At 47.3% G+C, this 20,780-nt stretch overlaps 1 protein-coding gene across 4 annotated transcripts in view; it reads right to left on the bottom strand.

Annotated features, from left to right (window-relative positions):
- The window catches only part of MAP4K4 (mitogen-activated protein kinase kinase kinase kinase 4), a 917,846-nt gene that overhangs the window by 340,874 nt on the left and 556,192 nt on the right, over positions 1–20,780 (bottom strand). For all 4 annotated transcript variants that reach the window (XM_069636727.1, XM_069636728.1, XM_069636729.1 and 1 more), the window contains exons 7-9: positions 20,399–20,529; positions 4,527–4,581; positions 942–1,020 (exon numbers count right to left, since the gene is read on the bottom strand). In XM_069636727.1, coding sequence (XP_069492828.1) covers positions 942–1,020; positions 4,527–4,581; positions 20,399–20,529 — 265 coding nt within the window. The remainder of the gene's footprint in view (positions 1–941; positions 1,021–4,526; positions 4,582–20,398; positions 20,530–20,780) is intronic.

The raw sequence follows: 20,780 nt of genomic DNA, 5'->3' as shown, positions 1-20,780 counted from the left end.
CTGCCAGAACGGATCGCCCAAGTGAGATGCAGGCTGCATGCAAATTCTAATTTGTCTAAACCGTTCTATTTGAGATGCCTAAAATAGATTATACTTCCATCAAACAGGTGAGTATCTTGTAATCCCGAGACGTCCAATGTCATTTGATAATGAACTGTTGCTGTGTATCACTATCCTCTCCTGAGCCCTCTGCAGTAATTAGCAGGTAGGCCCCAAAAGCACTCACTAAACCTTAGTCAATCCATACGAGCTGTGTGTGGTGCTGCCAACATCAAGAGTAGTTAACGCCTACCTTTCAAGAGGGACTACTAACCATCACGGCATGCCTTCACAAATGTTACATTTTAGCCTGGATATTAAAATCCATCTCTTCCAATTACACCAAAGAACCACTGTTTGTATCCACGTCACAAACAGTGCCAATAATAGGATGTCGCTCAGACGCCAGTAAAATGGCTTTCTTTGATTTGCAACCATAATTATGGTACAGTACAGCAAACATTTCAATTGTACTGAACTTTTCAACTGCAACAAAAATGCACACGGTGGCAGTTTCTTTTTTCAGTTGTCAGTCTTGCTATTTTTAGCTCCATTGAGTCAGAGGGTTTTATAGATTTCAGCAGAAGTCAAGGTCTTAAGATGCTTCCACACTGGTGAACGCTCTGCTTCCATTGCATCTCATTTTTCAATATTGGGGGATAAAAAGGATGGAGTGAAAAGTGAAAAAAAGAAAGAAAATCAATAACTCATGTTCTTCTCCCATTCGGGGGCTCAAAGAAATGAATGAAGTAGAGACAATCCAAGATCAATCATTCTACAATTTCACAAAAAAAATCAAGGGAGCACACAGGTCAAGATGATGACTGGTTAGAAAATGGAATACGATGCACTTTACTAAAGTTATGAATGTATTAACTTCTGAAACAAAGATTTGCACCTACCATTTTTTGGATTTGAGTCTGGGTGGCGGGTTCCTTGGGATGAGGAAAAGAGCCCTCATTGGATGCATGTCGCACAGAGCTGGAAAAGTAGTTTGATATGCTCAGTCATTTCATTACATTACGTTATTCTATTAAAACTCCAACATGAACATAAAACTATTTTCAAAAGATTAATTTAAAAATAATCCCCACTCCCTTCCAACCAGTCCCTCCCCTTTAGCACTGGAATAACTTTAAAAAAAAACTTCCTTCTCTAACGTCACATATTGGGAACAAACCTGAATCTGGTCAAACAATTTCTAAATGAAAGGAACGTAGATGCTACGCAAAAGAAAGGTCTCGGTATTCTTTTCTCACACTCTATAAACTGATTCCATACATGTAAACAATTTTAGACTGCTTTTTTGCTTTAAGTGGTGAGTTTCGCCATAGCCAAGACGCGCCAAACGTTCTTTGGCTGCATATCCAGTGAGGGAATATTACTTTCATCAATCGATGAGCAGATTTGCGACAAGTAGCAGGTGCGTGACCAATCGATCATGCCCGATTTGCAAGCCATCTCGCTTTCATATTAGTCACCCAAAATAAAAAACAGCGGTTCCAGAAGAATGGCTAGATCTAGCATCAGCCCAATTTTAGAGCCATTTCCTAACCAAAATGTTTGCACGGCAGGACAGACGTACGAAATATGAAGTAAGGAGCCCTTTTGGCCAATGTTTCCAACAGCACTCCCATGCATAAGAATTATATGCCCGACATTTGTCCGGCACGAGACACCATGACAATATCTTTACCTGGGTTTCTGCCAGTTGTGTACAAAGATGCAGTCTACTCAATTTGTTTTTTCTCACAATGTTCATCTTCAATACTAGAACATACATTCCCCTCCCCCACTCCCCGCAACTTTTCTGTGACCTCCTCTCCGCCTTTGCCTCTCGTCCCTCAGTATAGCAAATAGTTTAGGAACGAGCCTGGTGTTAAGTGGACGATGACTGGAAAAGGGGTACTAGATTGATTGCTAGCAGCATGTTCCTTCAGCAAAGAGCCCAAGACCCAGATTTGCAGCTCGCAATATCTGAATCCATCTAGCTCTGGCAAGCCAAAGTCACTTTTGTATCTTTCCTCAATCTTTAATTCGAAAATAAAGCATTTTCTATAACTATTCCTTCATGGCCGACACTCCCCTAGACACACTGATACGTTTATGAAGAATGTTTACCTTCATAGACCTTGGGTCAAGCTGAATAGAAAATGAGCACTTATTACATAGCAAGTACCATAGAGATACTTGGACAAAAGAAATGTGTATGATGCATTATTTCAGGCACAGAATCCAATTGATGTGCACATAACCAGCTAAAGAGCTATCCTGATGACACCCCAGGAGGGCATAGGGCAAGTGACCTCAGGAGGTGAACTCTAAGTGAGGATGTTTAAGCAAGGTGAATAGAGTAGAATGTTTGTAAAGCGGTGGTAATGGAATTGCAGGTCTACTCTAACGATATGCGCTTTTAGCTACCACTGGACATGGGACTTGGTCGGTAATGGATCCCTTTCCTGGGGGTTGCTTACAATAGGGCCTGGGTCTTCAACCTGGGACAGATGGCAGCTGCATGATTAAGAGGTTTTTTTTTTCTATGAGGAACAAACGTAGTGCAAAGCAAGAGTAATCGCCAGTGAAAGCCAGAACAGCAATGTTGTAGGTAGGCAGCCTCATTTAATGGAGTACCTGGTGATTAACCAGTTCATAAAAAGGCACTGAGAGTTGCCTTCAAGGAATTGCTCCTCCTTTATAACTAGGTGCACACCCTGCACTCCCCCTCCCCCACCCTACCCGAGAGTCTGATCTGCTCCCCACTGTCTTACCCCATGCTGCCAATTGCCCACCCTCCCACGTTTGTTCCCCGCTCTATTTTTCTCTGCTTTGCTCACTGTGTTCTTCCCCCTATGATTGTAAAGCACCCAGTTGATTCTCGAAGTTAGGTCCACACTCAAATACCCTAATAAGGCAAAACCTTTTTCTTAATAGGATTAAGACAACTACCATTTGAGCTGCGTCATGAATGACGAGCTTTCATTAGACCAGCAATGAAGATTAGCTTAGCCTTTTTAGGACTACAGACACTATTTCAACGCATTTCATCTCCACTTTGGGAATCCAATGATGGCACACCATCTCAAGCATTTGTTAAGGGCTTGACTGCAATGGTAGGCAATATTAACAATAATCTTCTCTACGTTCTGCAATCTTGCCATCTGTGGATTCCAGAGAGGCTGTTTGACAGAATCAACAGCCCATAGGCAAGGAACAATTATATGAAAGAAGGAAGATATGAGCAGAGCTTGCACGCAGGGGAGTTGCTAGGTCTGGAAAAGACCCGGGGCTAAGCTGTTGTCGGAACTGTTGGGACTGGGGGATAGCTAGTCTTTTGGCTGTAGATCCTGAGATTCTATCCGGGGCTACAACCAAAAGATCAGGGGCTATAGCCCCCTTAGCCCCCCCCCCTAGCAACGCCTCTGCTGGCACGTATGGAAAATAATCTGCACCTGTTATGTTGTGTCTGGCTGCAAGGCCAATGTTTCTAACTATAGGTCAATAAAAATGTAACTCGCAAATGAGCCTTCCGAGGTCTCCCTCCACCATCCAGGCCCAGCAGAAACCCCTTTACCTGGCTCAGCACAGCGGGACAAATAAAACCGAGATCCCAAGGGTCTGCCACTCCGGCAACTCAGCTAGAGGTGCATAGCATTTCCAGATTCCAAAATGGCACCTCATTAGACAGAAGCAAGGCAAACAATTGGGCTGCCATTGCAAGCGAAAGTGTGGTTATGTCACTTCCTGTTGCAGCACCACAAGAGAAAGAAGATTGCAATCTTAGCAATATTGGAATCACACTGTGCCACACAGATTCGACTGGTCTACACATTGACAGCACCCACAACTCGAAACGGACAACACCAGGAAGATAATACAGCAAGTCATTGGTTAGCTAGAGACCTTCTCCTGGTAACTCACCAGGATCCATTAATCAGGCAATTAAATACTTCACGAATTCAGCGAGGCAAGTGGAACTGACAACTTCAGGCTCTTAGAACATTTAGAAGAGCAAGGAATGGAGTGATGACCATTTGTGGCGCTGGACTTTTCCTGGCCAGAAAACTGAGGCCGGCCTTAACCAAGACCGGTGAAGTGATGTGTGGCGTTGTGGACAACATGCCATTGTGTGCCATTCCCCCTTGTAGCAAGGAAGTTAGACCTGCTGTTCATAGGACCAATCTGGTGATCCTTGGAACGGTTTCAATTCCCCTTACATAAGATCACCATATTTAATGTTGCCAATGGTTTTTCCCGGCGACATTATGTATGGGGACATTACCCGATAAACTTGCCTAGAAAGTTGCCCTTAATCGGCTATAATTTGGTGTAGACAGCAGAAATGGCCTTTTCTGTAACACCCCTCTCGCTCACACAGCACACACATCTCGCCAGAAAAGAGACAATTCCATTCAAGCGTAACCGTGAAAGACAAGCCAATGCGCTGGCCAAGCATCAACACGTCATGAGAAGTGGAAACAGTTACTTACGGGGAGCACCTTCTGCCATTTCGATCGCAGTTATACCACAGGACCAGAGATCACTCTGCAAAACGAAGCAACGCGTGTTAGCAAGAACTCAGCCAGAGAAACTTGTGCTACGTGCATAGACAGCGTTTCAAATCCTCCTCCCCTTTCGAGCAAATTCACACCCAGCAGAATGACTTTCCGTACAAGTTTTATCACAATGACTGCCCTAAAAATTCGGGTAAACATCGTTTATGAGGAAGTACGCTTTGCAGAAGGCTGTTGCCACCATTTTCAGTGCAATCAGCGCTTTTTGAACAGCTCCTTGCTGCCCTCCCCTTGCCTTCATGGATACCTCCTACAGCCCACCGCTCCCCGGTATCCGATTGGGAATGCTCAGGATCACATGAACAGGAATCCCAGGAGGCCCGTACCCCCAACAGGAACGTGCTTGCACTTCCTTCTACAATCCCAAGCCCTCAGCTGCCCGAGGGAATTGCTGTCCCGACCCACTACATAAGGACATAGCTTACTACGTTTTCAGGATAATCCGGCCCAGTCCAGACTCTGCCACGTCAGGTGAGGCACAACAACCCAATTACCACAGACATAGGCTATCCCCAACAAGCCCCAAGCTGCCGCAAGTTTCAACCTGTTTCTACATGGTGGTCCCATATTGCCTCACATCAGTCTCTCCATAGAAAAACCGCTTGCATGGTTGTGTATTGGGCTCTATATTGCTGTTCCCCACTTCGGTACTCTGACAAGCGGAGAGCATGGTCTCTATACTGACCACTAAATTGTCTCGCATCTAGGTACACTTTGGAACTGCATTACATTCTTCTAGAGGATGCCCTATTGTGTCTCAACTAATTATCCCCAGAAAAGCTAACTGCACTATCCACATATTGTGCCCAACAAGGGGTCTCGCACCTGGAGATACTCACAGCAAAGCGCACTGCATTGTTCTATATTGCACTCTATACTGCTTCTCATGCCCAGGCGCCCCTGTGGAAAGCACATTACATTGTTGTACATTGTGCCCTATTCTGTCTCCACTACCTCACACCTAGGCATCTTCAAGAGTGCACATTGCATGGCTCCATAGTGACTTCGATTGTGTTTTCCTATCACGGTAGCATGTTGCATTATGGCTATGCTGTGCTCTATTAATGTTCATATCCAGGTATCACTAAAGTGTATTGCATAGTTCCTTAACAAAGCACATTGCATTGTTCATATGGCCCTTCATTATGTCTAGGCATCCCAAAGAAAGCGCATTGCATGGTTACTATTTGGCGTTTCAATGGTAGTCGCATCTCTAGATTGTGTTATACTGTGTTCACATGCATGTCTCCCTAAGAAAGCGCATTGCTATGCCTGTATATTATGCTATACTGTGTTCACTATTTTTACACTGTACCCCATTGTGTTCACGTTGTGATCCCCAAGAAAACTCATTGCATTATTACAGTGTGCACTTCCTTAGGGATACCTAGAAGTGAAAGATAACGGAGCACATTGTCCCACATTTATTCACATCTAGGATTCACAGTAGGAAGCCCTGCAGTGTTCTATATTCTGCCTTACTGCTTTTCATATCCAGGTAGCACTAAGAAACAACAAAACATTTCAGCCACCCTCCCCAAAGGCAGACTAATCACTCCAAAACTGTACATCTCTCCAATCAACTTGCAAACTTCAGCATCCTACCAAAGCCCCCCCGACAGTCCAAACACTTGATGTCTGCTACCTGGAAACAAAAACACCTAGTGTACAAATCAATACCCACCTACAGAACAGACGCCAATTGCTTCTGGTTTTACACTCACCCGCATTTAAGCACAACTCCATGTCTTTTCACTCTGTCCCTACAAGCCCTCACTTGCTCCTTCAGGTACAGGAGCACCTGGAGACCATGCAAATGGCAGCATTGCACGATAACAATCCAACATCCTAGTAAACAAACCGTGGAGCAATACCAGCAGAACGTGTGTCTAGGTTGCTCAGGTTTTTATTTGTTTAGGTCATCCACTCACCCATCAGAGGAAACCGATGACTAAATTCCTCTTTTGTGCTCGTTTGTGATGGGAAAGGCTAGTGTAGCCGGCTTCCTGATCAGCATGCCCGGCATTAGGGCCTTGCATGCCTCTCAATTGAAATGGGCCCCCACACCTTGGGGGCAGCACTGTGACTCTGCTGACGAAAGCGTAATAGCTGAATGACCATCATTGTTCTGTGCAGTGGCCCAAGAAACCTGCCCTGTAATAATGCGCAGCTATAAACTCTACCATATTTTGCTTTCACTAGGACTTAGTCACATAACGAAGCCATACATTCGGAATGATGGTCTGCACAATCCCTAAGTAAGCATCAATCTTCAAAAACCAAAGGCTGTGTCACGTGAAATGTCTATTTAGCAGCCAAAGACGCCTCTCGCAAAAGCATTCAATATCAGACCTGTTTGCCTCCGATTTCAGCTCTTTGGTATGGAACATGTTGACGAGAAATTAGAAGTTACTCACCATAGCGACTAACGTGTTCTTAGTCCCCCTTTCCTCCATACTGCATAGGCATCCCTTGCGAGGGATTGGAGACGGAACCTTTGACCAGAAAAATCTTCCCCTTTAAATTGATAGGCGGGCATGGGTGCAGCCTTGGGAGCATGCGCTGCCCTGACTCCGCCCTCTGGCGCCACACCTCAGTCCTCAGACGCGTTGACAATAGATTAACATTGCCCAATGACAGCAGTTTTTTGGGGGGATGGTGGGACGTATGTACCAAAGGAGACTAAAAGGTATGTTAATCATTACAGTGAGTAATTTATATTACTCTTGCGTCTTGTCCCTTTCCTCCATACTGCATGGGCGATTACAACTGAGTGTAGCCCCAGGGTGGAGAGGAGACCCTCCTAAGGCAAACAGGTTCCTCAGAACCGCTTGTCCGAAGGCCGCGTCTGATCTAGACCTGGCATCCAAACAATAGTGCTTGCAGAAAGCCAAAGGGGTGACCCATGTGGCCACTCTGCTTATGACTTGCCAGGAGACATGCCGGTGGAAATTGATGGCAGTTGCCTTGGCTCTGAACGCGTGGGCATGCATGTTGGCCAGAAGTGGCTTATGCTGTCCCTCGTAAGCTTCTTTGATGGCCGAGACCATCCAACGTGCTATGGAGTCCTTGGAGTCCTGATACCCCAGTCTTGATCCGCCAAAGATCTGTGGTACTGTCTAAGTAGAATTTCAGGGCACACCAGACATCAAGGCAGTGCAGAACTCTGTGCCTCGTTTTTAGGCTCAGCAAAAAATGTAGGCAGCACTATTTCCCCATTGAGATGGAATGCAGAAGGCACCTTAGGTAGGAATGCTGGGTGTGTCCATAGAACTACCTTGTCCTTGTGAAACGAAGTGTATGGCTCCGAGGTGACCAGCACCTGGCTTTTGCCGATTGTGAGCCGAGGCCGTCTAACAAGGCCATCTTAATGGTGACCAGCCTGATGTCCGCAGACGCCATAGGTTCAAATGGTTTGTGCACCAGAGCACCCAAGACTATGTTGAGGTCCCACACAGGGTGCAGCCTCTTGATGGGCATGTAGAGCCTGGCAAGACCCGTCAAATGTTTGACAATCAGGTTGGAAGAGGAAAAGACCTTAGAGTTGCTGTAAGCCCCAATGGCTGCCAGGTAGGTGCGGCAAGTGTCAACCTGCACGCCTGAGTGGGCAAGGTGCGCCGAGAAGGAGAGCACATCACCCAGGGTACAAGCCAGGGGGTGGATACCCCTAGGGTCTACCCAGTGGCCGAACCTGGTCCACTAGCTCTCATACTGGGCCCTGGTAGACTTGCTCCTGGCGCCCTGTATGATCTCTAGATTAGCCTGGGAGAGGCTGAGGTGACCTAGCGTGATCTGCTCACAAACCACGCTGTGAGGGCTACTCTCTCTGGCGAAGGGGTGGATGACCCTGCCACCCCCCCACCCCCTGCTGCACCAGAAGATGTGCTGGTCCCGTTGGAAGGCGAATGTGCGGCCTCTCAGAGGCCGAGCAGCCCCGAGAAACATGGCCTGGCTGGCCACCATGGAGCTATTAGAATGATGTTGAAGTGGCGCGACTCCTTGATCTTGCATATCACCCTGGGAATCAGCGGTGTGGGCAGAAAGGCGTATGCGGTCATTCCGATCCAGCGGATCTGGAATACATCGCCCTGGGAGACTGGGCTCTGACCCTGCCAGGAGGCAAACCGTTGGCACTTCCTGTTGCCCCAGGAGGCAAAAGAGGTCCACCTGAGGGTGTCCCCATTCGTAAAAGATCTCCTGCAGTTCTAGGGCGTTCAACTGCCACTCATAGTTGTCCGCTCCCAGTCTGCTGAGCCTGTCTGCCTCCAGGTTGGATTCCCCCGGCAGTTGGACAGCCATGAGGTAGATGTTCTCCAGGGCCCACTCCCACATGCTGACTGTCAGCCTGCACAGTGGGGGGGATATTGGGGAGTGGGGACGGGGATCTGGTACCTCCCCGTTTGTTGACATGAACATGCTGGTCAAGTTGTCTGTCTGAAAGAAAACGACCTTGCCCTCGATAATCGGAAGGAAGGCTTTGAGAGCCAGCCAGATGGCCTTCATCTCCAGCCAATTAATGTGGTACTTCTGCTCCTGTCGGGTCCAGGTGCCATGGACGCAGTGGTTGTCCGGGATGGCCACCCAACCCGAGAGAGAGGAATCAGTGGAGATGGTGACCTGTGGGGTAGGTTGCCGGAAAGGCTTGCCCATCCGCAGGTTGCAGTCCCTGGACAGCCATATGAGGTCCGGGTGAAGCAACGGAGGAATGTTGGATCATCTCTGATTGGGAACCTCACTCCTGGTTCCAAGATGCTGCAAAGTGCAGCTGTATCCTCCTCATCCTGTGTCCCGTGTGGGGGACAGCCAAAAGGACTGCTACCATGAGACCCAGTAGGTGTTGGTACCACCAGGCCGAGGTCACTTCTCTGTTGAGGAAGTGTGCTGTGGCCCTCTTGATGGCTGTGATCTTATCCTCTGTGGGGAAAAAATTTCTCTGAGCACGTGTCCCAAATGAGGCCCAAGAAGGTCAGTCTCTGCGTAGGCTGCAGCTGCAACTTCTTGAGGTTGAGTGAAAACCCTAGCTAGTGCAGTGTGTTCATACGAGCGTGGGAGGCGTGGTGCACCGCTTCCGGCGAGGTCGCCCTGACGAGCCAGTCGTCGAGGTATGGGTAGATGTGGTGGCCCTAAGCCCCGAGGAGGGCCGCCACTGTATTCATTAGCCTGGTAAAGACCCTGGGGGCAGAGTTGAGTCCGAAAGGAAGCACCTTGTATTGGAAAGGGTAGCCCATGATTCTGAATCATAGAAAGGAACTATGAGGCTTCCAGATCGGGACGTGCAGATACGCGTCCTTCAGATCCAGGGAACACATCCAGTATCCCTTGCACAATGTCTCCGCTATCAAAGCTGGCGTAACTATCTTGAATTTTTGTAGAGGTAGGGAGAAGTTGAGGGTGGAATGGTCCTGCACAACTCTCAGGCCCGCCTGGTTCTTCTGAATGGTGAGAATCCGGGAATAAAAGCCCAAGCCTCGCTGGGAGGCTGGGACTTCCTCCACTGCCTGGCTCTCGACGAGCGACCGGATCTCTGCCAAGAGAGTTGCTGTCTCAACCTGTCGGAGTGGGGGGGGGGGGGGTGGGAGGAGAGGCAGGGATAGCGAGGCGATACCCCGTGGTGACTACCGAGAGGATCCAGGGTCCGCAAAATTCTGGTGCCAGAAATGTGCATGACGGGCAAGCCTGCCCCTCCCTGGCCCCCCTGTAGACACGTGGATCCGGAGGGGCGTGTCATTATTTCTTTCTCGCTGAGGCTATTGCGGAGGGGGACTGGAAAAAGTCCTTTCCCCTCGGCCCCCTTTTTGTTGTTTGCGCCAATGTTGAGTCAGCGAGCGGTCAGGCTGCCTGGACCTCCGCTCTTGGAAGCCACGGAACCCTTCGTATGTAAGCCCCTTGTCCGAGAGCTGCTGTGACTGGGTGTACGTTTTGGGCATGGTCTTTGTCGAGATGGATAAAGACTTGGCCGTTTGTGAGCCGTTTTTCTTTTGGTCCAGTTCCTCGTCCGTTGTGGAGTGGAAGAGGTCACCCTCTTCGAACTGAAGATCTAAGATGCTTTCCTGGACTTCCGGGTTGAATTTTGTTGCACGTAGCCAGCCCGTTCTTCTCATGTCCATGGCAATGCAGATGGCATGGCCAGAGGTGTCAATGTGGGTCACGGTGGACTCCATGATGTCCTGCGCCATTATCTTGGCCTCTGCCAATCCCGCTTTGAATCGAGATTGGCTCTGTGCCAGAAGCTTTGGGAGGAAATCTGCAATTTCCCACCAGAGCCTCTGGTTGACGGCTGCCAGTATGGCATCCGCGTTGGCTTGACAAAGGTGCAAGGACGCGTTGGAATATAGCTGCTTCCCGTACACCTCCAAGATCTTCTCCTCCTTGCCTAGCAGCGCTGCAGAGTAGAGGGCGGAGAACGACAGGCTTGGAGTATAGTGATGCCGCAGCGATCACTGAGGAGCGTGGCTGAGGGTGAGCCGATAGCAAGAGTGTATCCCCCTCCATCTGCCTGTAATTGGCGTCCAGGCGTTTATTTATTGGCTGTACCGAGTGAGGCTTGAGCCAACCTTTCTTGGCCAAGGCAACTATGTTCTTCTGCTTTGGAATCCCCTCTCTGGCCACGGGACGTAGCGTGAGGACTTCCGCAAGGACCCCCCCTCTGCTGGTTGCTCGGCCTCGGGTTGAGGAAGTCCCAAGTACTCTGCCAGCCCTGCAAGACGTTTGTGGAAGGCTTTGGCTGAAGATGGTGCGTCGGGGTCCTCATCTGGGTCCACCCGAGAGTCTGGTTGGTTCGGCACCGGAGGAGTGTTGGGAGACGAGGGCTGAGGTGTGGAAACCTGAACCGGAGACTGTGGCGGAGGCTGGAGCGAAACCGCCTGCGCAACTTGTTGGGGGCCAGAAGCAGGCTGTTGAGGCTGAACAGGGCCAGGAGGTGCCTATACCGAAGCCTGTGGCGCCAGAGCCATTGCCGGGAGCATGTCCCTGATGGCGTCCCTGAAGAGGACCTGTCCTCACAGGCTGGGTTAGTGGTAGGCGATATTGACGGGGTAGCGAGCGGCTGCTGGAGCCATTGCATGCCCTGCCCATATGGACGCAGTGGGAACCTGCCTTGCGAAGTAAGGGTAAGCTGTAGGCCACATATTTGGTTGACGCCAGTCCCACCTTGGCACATGTTCCTCCACCTGCTGCCTTCTTTGGAGCGGGGTTGGCCGGATGTGTGGATTTTGTCGAGCTGCCTTCCACGTACCTGCGTCGTGTTGCTCTGCTCACTCGGCCCCATCCAGGACTGGATCATGGGGCCTACCGTGTTCCTCAGACCGAGGCCCGGTAGGCATTTCGCCTTTGGCAGATCTGCCGGTAGAACTGCGTATAGGCGACCCTTGGACATGTTGCCGGTACTAGGGCGTAGACCCTCGGGTGAAGACCCGGTAAAAGAACCTTCTGGTCCCTCAGCACGGTCACTGGGAGGATCCACTGAACCCTCGGCCTGTCGGCCGGTAGCTGATTCAGTCTCAGTACTTGTGCTGGTACGAGGACCTGGGTGGATCCTCCCACACAGGCGAGTCTTTGGGAAGGAGTCTCCCTTGCTGGGTGCACTGGAAAAAAACGGCCCTACATCAGGCCTGGATCGATGATCGACAATGTCTTTTAGGTCCTTTGGAGGCGATCTCTGGAAGAGCTCCCTCCACCTGGCTAGTCTGTTCTTTAGCGACCTCGAGAAAAGCATGTCGCACGAACGGTTGATGTGAGGTTGCCTTTGAGTGTGGATGAGGCGAAGGCTGTGGTGGTGAGACGGGTCATGGATGAGTGGCAGGAGAAGTGGGTGAGTGGGGTGAAGGGCAGGTGGATGTTTGGTGTCCGTGGGAAAGTGTCGGTGAAGGTGGATGCGGGAAGTCTGGAATGGGGGAGGAGGTGATGCTGAATCGGTTGGGAATAGGGCATGTGGGGCTGAATGACTATCGAGTGGGGAAGCGCTGGGTGGGTCCGCCCACGCATTCAGTAATTAAGAAGAAGCAGCTTGCCAGTCATGTTCTGGGCCGGTTTATGGTCTTTGCATCGAATATTTTCCATCAAGGGTCTTTTCCACGGAAAAATTTGCATCAAAGCATTTTGATTTTTTTTATTGGGGCCCATACCCTGTGTTTCTTACCCTTTAAAACACCCAAAAAATAAAATTAACCCTTTAAAAACAGGCATTCATTGCTTATTTTTTTATGCAAATTCCTCGATGAAAAGTCCATCGATGGATTCACCAGATACCGCCTGGGCCAAAGCACTGTAGGCAGAGGGCATGGGGGTCTTTAGTCGGGAAGATCCAGTCACAGGATGGACACCTGCTGAACCCTGTAGAAGTCAACATGCACCGGGGAGGAGCGTGACGCATGAGGACCGAGTACCTGAATGATAAAAAGACAAAAAAGACAGAAGAGAAGTATCCGCGCGTGGAATTACATGGCCGAAGCCAAACCCAGGAGCCCTGGTGAATTCGGCCCGTTCCCATCGACACAGAAAGGGGAGTGGGGTGTGGCGCAGGAGGGCGGAATCAGGGCAGCGCATGCTCCCAGGGCTGCACCCCTGCGCGCCTCTAAATTTAAAAGGGAAGAAGATTTTTCTGGTGAATAAGTTTCTGTCTCCCGTCCCTCGCAAGGGACGCCCATGCAGTATGGAGGAAAGGGGACAGGACGTAAGTATAATTAAGTTCAAGCTGTGGCAAATTTTATTCAATCTCAATGACAATGCCAGATTCAGCCATGGCAATTTGTCTCAAGAAATATTCTCCATCACAGCCTGCACCGCACATCAGCATCTCCTGCAACTAACTTATTTTAGCTAGGCTGTCGTGAATTCTCTTCCCATCCCTTATGACATTTCGATCAGGTATGTACGCCAGGGATACAAAACTGCCACAACTAAACCAGCTTGTAAACCCGAAAAAAATGTATTTATGATTTTTCCACTGCCCTGTTCCCACCAGATCAGTACATTTTTGTTTTTAATGTATGCAGACAGCAAGGGGGCCGACAATCTTAAAACGGCCCTGTGACAAATTGACTTCTGCTCTCTAGGACTACAAGGATGAGTAGAGGCTAAACATCCCACTCGGGACTCAAACTTCTACTAACCAAGAACCCACACAATCAAAGATAAAACAGGCCCAATCAAGAGATATACCTCCTTTGCTTTTTGTGGCAACGTCGGCCGAGGGAAGGCTATACTCTTAAGAGGGGTGTGAATGTCATTAAGTAGCAACTCAAACAGCGAAGTATAGCAGTCCAAAACAAATTAATGTCCAATCAAGTTCCTATCAAAATATGCACATTAATTAGGCACACTATGTACAATACTAACTAGAACACACTGAAAATCCACCCCAATGAAACAGAATATGTAGAATAGATTCAACACTAGGTGATGAGACAAGGAGAGAAAGGAGTTGAAAAGACCAATGTTCAAACGGATATATTCTCAAATTGCAAAGAAAGGATAAAAATGACTTAGCCAGTCTTTAGGGCCCAAAGATGGGCCAGGTGGCAGATATCAGTCAAATACCTTCTGCAAATGTCTTAGGGGGCAGGGGGTGATTGACCGCTTCGGACCAGTTCTCAGCATCGACCGCAGTTTCTGCTTGGGCAACAGATGCAGCAGTCAATGGTCCAGCGGCAAGCTGGCGTCTAAGCAGGGTCGAACAGAAGGGAAGCTGCGGTCTCTAAGTGCACACTCGTGCTGTGCGGATCGGGTGGTGACCAGGTCTGGTTTGGCAGTCGAGGATGGAAGCTAGTTTGAGCTGGTACCAAAATGCGCAGGCGAGTTAGTTCAATACAATGGCTCGGAGGTCACAGTCGGGTTGGACGACTCACAGGAGCGGTGTTGAAGAAGCTGGAGTTTCGGATGGTGACTCGAGCAAGGAAGCAGCAGTTTGAGCTGGGGTAATGATGCACGTTTGCTGGTGTGTTATGGCAGCGTACTAGGTCGAACAGCGGTTCGATGGACAATGGACGTCAAGGGGTCCTACCGATCTCTCTGCTTTGGGGCGTGCTCAAATTACGATTCAGAGGGGGTCAACAACAGGGATCTCGGCTTTCAGTATCTAGGAGTCCTGAGGGCCAATGTCAGTACACTTCTCGGGCTCCCAAATATGGGCCATGTTGGCACGCACACACCTTTAGAAGACCTGCAGCACGGTGCGGTCTTAGGCAAAGGGTGGCTGGCAGAGAGGCTGGCGTATGGTCCAGCAGCAGTGTTCACACCCAGTGTTCCCTGGGTATGTTTAGGGAGAAGACCATGTTTCTGCCTTTGGAACATCTACCTCCATCTCACAACTGGAGGACTTCATAGAGAAGTGAATTTCCAGCATGGTCAATTGAAATCTTCAGGATGGGTCAAGAGAAGTCCAGATGGTTCAAAGAAGTTGTAGGAGACCCCTTCTTTTATAGGCAAATGTCCACAGGGGAATGCACTGAAGTTAGCCTGCTCTAGGAGTCCAATCCCTGTTCTTCAAATGAGTGAACTTTGCCCTTATGTCACACCCAAAATGCTTTGCTCCAGAGGAAGTGGAAGGGGTACGAAAGAGAAACAAGCAGAGAATCAAGATGGCAGAGCCCTCCAAATACTGTAAAGACAGACTATGGCTATCATAGCTCTGCCACTCCCTTTCTCAATAGGATCAAAGGGCTTTAGAAACGCAGCACCCTGGTGCGAGGCCTAGCTTTCTGTGAATGGGTGTGCCTCTTGGTTTCTGCACCCATGCCAGCGTCCTGCCTGTGAAGTAGCTTGTCCCAGTGAAAATGGCGTTACCTGCCCTTACAAAGAAACAAAGAGGCCCCCACCAGGCTACCTTCCTGCCAGTAGGGCAGATTCCAATCAATACAAATAGTTCCAAATTGCTGCTTTTATCATTTTTAGGATCCAATCCTTTTTATTCTAGTGTTGGTATCCATAAAGCGGATATCCCTTCAAATGTATCCCATTGTGTACCTGAATGTAAACATCAATACAATTAAAAAATTTGAAAGTAGGGCAGGTTGCAGCCTGTCTCATGGGTTGGAGGGGGGGAATATACAAACCCTCCACAGCTGAACGGGGCCCACAGGGCCGACGCATGTGCTATATCAATTTGATGTGGCTGGGATAACACATGATGGCTTATATTTACAGTTTCATATGCCACCAGGATAACATCTTGAGAGTTAGGTTTCTAAAAGGGTGCATATTTTAAATGCAGCCTGTGCGCTGAAGACTTGGTGTCCCTACACTTGTCTAGAGGGCACCTGTGGCATCTGAACCTGCTCTGTGCCACTGGTAGAGCAGGTGCTGCAAATCAGGATACTGATGCAGCCAGGCACAAGTACACACTAGGCTTTTGGCATGCAGCTTATTAAAAGGGAATTTGATTTGCAGATTTCCCTTCCAGAGACTAATTACCTGCATCATTATTTAATAAAAATCAAAAAAGCCAGTACTCCCACACCCTTGTCAGACGGAAATGAATCATGCTCCCCGTGCATCCGCCAGCCCTGTACATCTGTCGGCCGGGCGGACATTGCAGAGAGCAGAAACACCAGGCTGAGAAGATGACACTAGCCAAATGGCACCGGCTTAATTTCCTCGAAAGATAGCATTATCACACGTGCACACACACACCTTCTCAACCTACTCCCTCAACCTTCTTTACAGCTGACCATCTCAAAAGGCCACACCAAAAAAAAAAGTTTGTGCCACACGTTACTGTATTCACAAGATTACAAGAACCAGTCATCACATTTGTAGCTTCTCATCACTGATGCCAGTCTATAATGGTGCAAAATAGAACCCGCACTCTCAATAACAGTCGCAGAGGAAATCAAATATGGCTGCTTCCAAGTACGAGATACTTTATATCCAACTCGGAAAGAAAATTCAAGGTTTAAGTTATGTACCATACCATTGTATATGCAATCTTCGAACAATGAGAAATAGGTTTTAATTTCAGAAGATCCTCCCATGGATGCAGTATGTTTTGTGTTTGCTAAGCATTACAAACATTGACTGCAGGGAACAAGGAATTTTGAGAATGGAACCTGAAAAATATGGTGGCGAAGAGTATTCCACAAGGCCAATCACCAAATCTGGCATTGGTCTGATGTTCAGAGCCCAATTAGTAGGTTTGGAAAGTCAGGCAATCCATCCTGCCACCTTGAAGATTTTGCAGTTTAGCATTCTCTGAAGTAGGGCAAGGTTTTCAGTACCGGTTGTTGGCAAGATTGGAGCATTACTAACCTTCCATGTAATGTGTACTTAGTGGTATCATTCTTCATATGCGCACAGCTACCCCTTCTCAAACCTTCCTGGTCTCTTCTCTTATTTATGTAGACGGGCATTGGTCATGCTGGAATTCTTAACTTTAGCCTGCGTCGCATCTAGATAGAAATGTGAATGTTAGCATACGCCACACAGGGAATCGTGATCACTAGCCTACATCACATCTAGATAGGATATTTAAGATTAGCAAGTGCCACACTCTGATGGAATAGTGAATGGGTGAGGCATGCCCCTGCTCGGAGCATGGGACAGAGGCCTTGGTGTTCAGCCAGGCCACCAGTCTACTGTGCCAATCCATTGTTTTCTTGGAAAAGCCAAGGCAGATCTCGCACTCCCTTTCCTTGTGGTCCGGATGAAGACAGTAGAGGCATTGGAGGTATTTGTCCTCCACAAACGCATTCCGTAGTCCGCACTTGGTGCAGGGCCGGAAGAGGGACCTTCCTTCCTTCTCCTCCATCATGGTCGAGTGGCGCGAAGTAGACCCAATGGCCTTCTGAAAACTTTGACGATCTTCGTCCTTGAGGGGAGCTGCAATTCACTGACAACTGATCTCTGCTGTCGTTAGTTGGAGAAAAGAGCACACAGGCTTTTTTATTAAAGAACAAAATGGAAAGTTTTTCTTTTGAAAAAACGTAGAAGTTGCTTGCGGAGCAAAACTCGAGGACTCCCGAAACTGAAGCGTGCAGTAAAAATCATGAGCATGTGAATCTATGCCAGACCCCATGCTGCAAATGCCAGCATCCCTACATAACCATAGGGGGTCGAGTTTATGTTTACAACTGGATAATTATTCTTGAATCTCTCTCCAGCGTTAATACTTGGAGTCATTCTCGTCTGGCCTTTCCCACAAGGAAAGTAAACAAATACGGTAGTCAAGTTCCAAATTCAGAAGCAAGGTCTAAAACTAGTAGAGTTTGGGAGCAAAACCTGGTAAGGTAGTAGAGGGCTCAATTTTTTTGATTATCGATTAATCAAGCCGGTCATGATTACATAAATCACAACTGTTGTGCTTAAAAGGACACCCCAAATTAAACCATCAATCGGTAAGTTACTTCGGAAAGTCTCCATTGTACAGAGGAATCCAGGTTTTAGAAGCATTTATTGTCCACATGAATAACTGCAAACAATTCAAAACAATTCCATCGTTAGAGCGAAAGAAAGTAGCAAGGGCAAACTGTTACTTTATCTGATCAGACCACCTGCTTAATCAGGTTATCGTACCTACACTGTCAAAGAGGTAGCGACAGAAGCATCTGATCAACGCTCCAAATTGCCCATCTCGCGGCACTAACATTGTCAACTTCTACACGATACAAAAAACTAAACCGGTCACACAGCATTTTAATCTCTCCCCCAAAAACAACAAACAAAAAAACTGCAATACCCTACAATCAACTTTGATACCAAAGCCTGTGCCAACACATCTCTGCACAATAGCACAAATGGCACCCCTCTTGTTCACAAATGCACTTGACACAGCAAACCTAGAAACTGGCCATTGCATAGGGCTCAGGGTACTTCCGGTCTGCACAATCAAAAAAACAGAAAAGCTAAGCTATCTTACATTTTCCCTCGTCCCCCTAACCAAACCCACCCATACCACTTTCAGATTCATCAGAGAGCTAGGAGAACATGCAAACGTCAGAGGTCACGGTGTAAATTCCAGTAACAAAATAAATGGTTTCCTTTCTTTGAGGTGACCATCATAAGGATGGGTGGACCTACAAAGCTTAATTTGAAATATGGATCCAATCATTTAAATCATGAAACTTTCTATAGAGCCAACACACAAGAGGATTGAAAATGAGCATTAAACTGCTACACACCTAATCGAGCACAAGGTCTATCAATTAAAATTTAATTCAAAGCCAAATATCAGAGTACAATCAAATAAAAGTAAATAAAACCTACATAAAATTCCCACTGAAATCAAAACAAGTTTAATGAACAGAAAAAACGGTCAGAATATCAAACTTTGTCGAGCCACCAGCTACTCTTACCTATAGAGCTGGTCAAATCAAGGCTTCAGTCTTTTGGATGATTTTGTCATTCAACTTAAAATAGTTCCAATGGTTCAAGCCGATATGAACCCCCAATTGTTCAGGTTATGTTTGCGCTCTGCTGCCATTTGCATGGTCTCATCGCACTCAGATCTCCAAGACTTGCAGGTAAGGATTGTCTGGAAGGGTTCCGAGGAGGTTGCTTTACCATTCTGTTAATGCTTCACTGCATCTTGATTTGCCAGGTTGATTCTGATTCAAGTGGTTTGATTTCTAGAAAATACCTCTTTACCGTGTTCCTGTAAATTATTTTAGTAAATCTCGACTCTAGCAGATGTAAACATTTTATGTTAAAAATGGTAATTGCCCATCTTTGAACAAGAATAATTGTTAAGGAAGCATTGTATTTAATACACTGAAATGTTTTGTTTTCCATTAATTGGAAAACCGATTACTATTAGGACAGTATATATTTGTTCATATACGTTTGCTATTAGGTTTAAAGGCATTTTTACACACACACGCTTGGGTAGGTTTCCGTACTCCCCATATGCAATTTATCCTAGTTAGATTGCCCGCTGCTGCCCAAATGGCAAATTGCACATGGGTATGTTTCCATACTCGGCTGATGCAATTTATCATTGTTAGGTTGCCCGCTGCTGCCCAAATGGCGAATTGCACCTCTCTGCTCGCTTTCAATTCAACAGCTATCATTTAAACTAACGGAATGAGCATGGTTCTAAGCATTCACCTTCGACTATCGCAAACATTCGGAATAATATCAAGTTACTTCTTTCCACCCCCACTTCTCTTCACGCAAGGCACAGTGGTTCCACGGTCAATGAACAGTTAACTACTGGCTCAACATTTCAGTCTCCAAAGAGAGACGCTGTAAGACAAATGCCTCCTCGCAAGCTAAAACTGAAAGTAGGTGCTGTAATTATGCTACTAGGCAATCGTATGCCATCACAGGGACTCTACAATTGAACAAGATTGGCAATTCAAAGACATCATAGAGGCCAGTGTAATAGATGGAACTTATGTTCTGATACCGCGCATACCTCTCATTCCATCTGATACAAATAGGCCTTTCAAATTCAAAAGACGACAGTTGCTTATATGTTTAGCCTTTACAATGACCATTAATAAGTCACAGGGACCTATGCCCCTCCGCCCCCTTCATGGAAGCGATAGGTGGTAATTGTGATATTCAAGAAGGGGGACAGAAGTAACCCTATGAATTACCTACCAATATTGACCTTGATATGCTAGAACAGCGTATGTTACACCGGGAATGGCTAGTCATTTATAAAGATGGCATGTATATTTTCTATTCTTTGTTCCTCCCGATGCATTCATCATTTTTTTTCTTGTTGTGTATATATCTTTTTCCATTTCAGAACTTTTGCTACGAGGGTAACAGTTGTAATCACAAACCTCAAATCATTTGTTGTAAGCTTCACCTTTAAAAGACTTCTGGAGAAAGTTGAAACATGCACTTACCCGGTAATCATAGGTGGCATCCGGATTCTCATCACAGGCGATAACTTCAGGTGCCATCCAATAGGGAGTTCCAATGAAGGTGTTCCTCCTGCCAACAGTCCTGTCCAACTGAGCACTGACCCCAAAATCCACTGTTTAAGGGGGAGAAACAAATTAGGAAACCTTTGACAACATCTACTGCATGATGGAAGCCAAGTGTAATGTTTTGAAACCAGACACTGTATGTGCACAAGACCTCTTGCACAGCATACTTTTGTTAACCGGGTGGAGAACATCCCACCCCCGCCCCCCAAATTTGTAGGAATTCATTAAATGATTAGATGGATAAACACTATGTACAACAGTAAGAGTTGGCCTATTTGGCCAGACCAGGTAAACTAAA

The sequence above is a fragment of the Ambystoma mexicanum genome, chromosome 7p (genome assembly GCF_040938575.1).
Source record: "Ambystoma mexicanum isolate Mex_15411 chromosome 7p, UKY_AmexF1_1, whole genome shotgun sequence".
NCBI classification, from domain to species: domain Eukaryota; kingdom Metazoa; phylum Chordata; class Amphibia; order Caudata; family Ambystomatidae; genus Ambystoma; species Ambystoma mexicanum.
The sequence above is the reverse complement of the archived record's forward strand: the minus strand, read 5'-3'. Positions and strand labels throughout refer to the sequence as shown.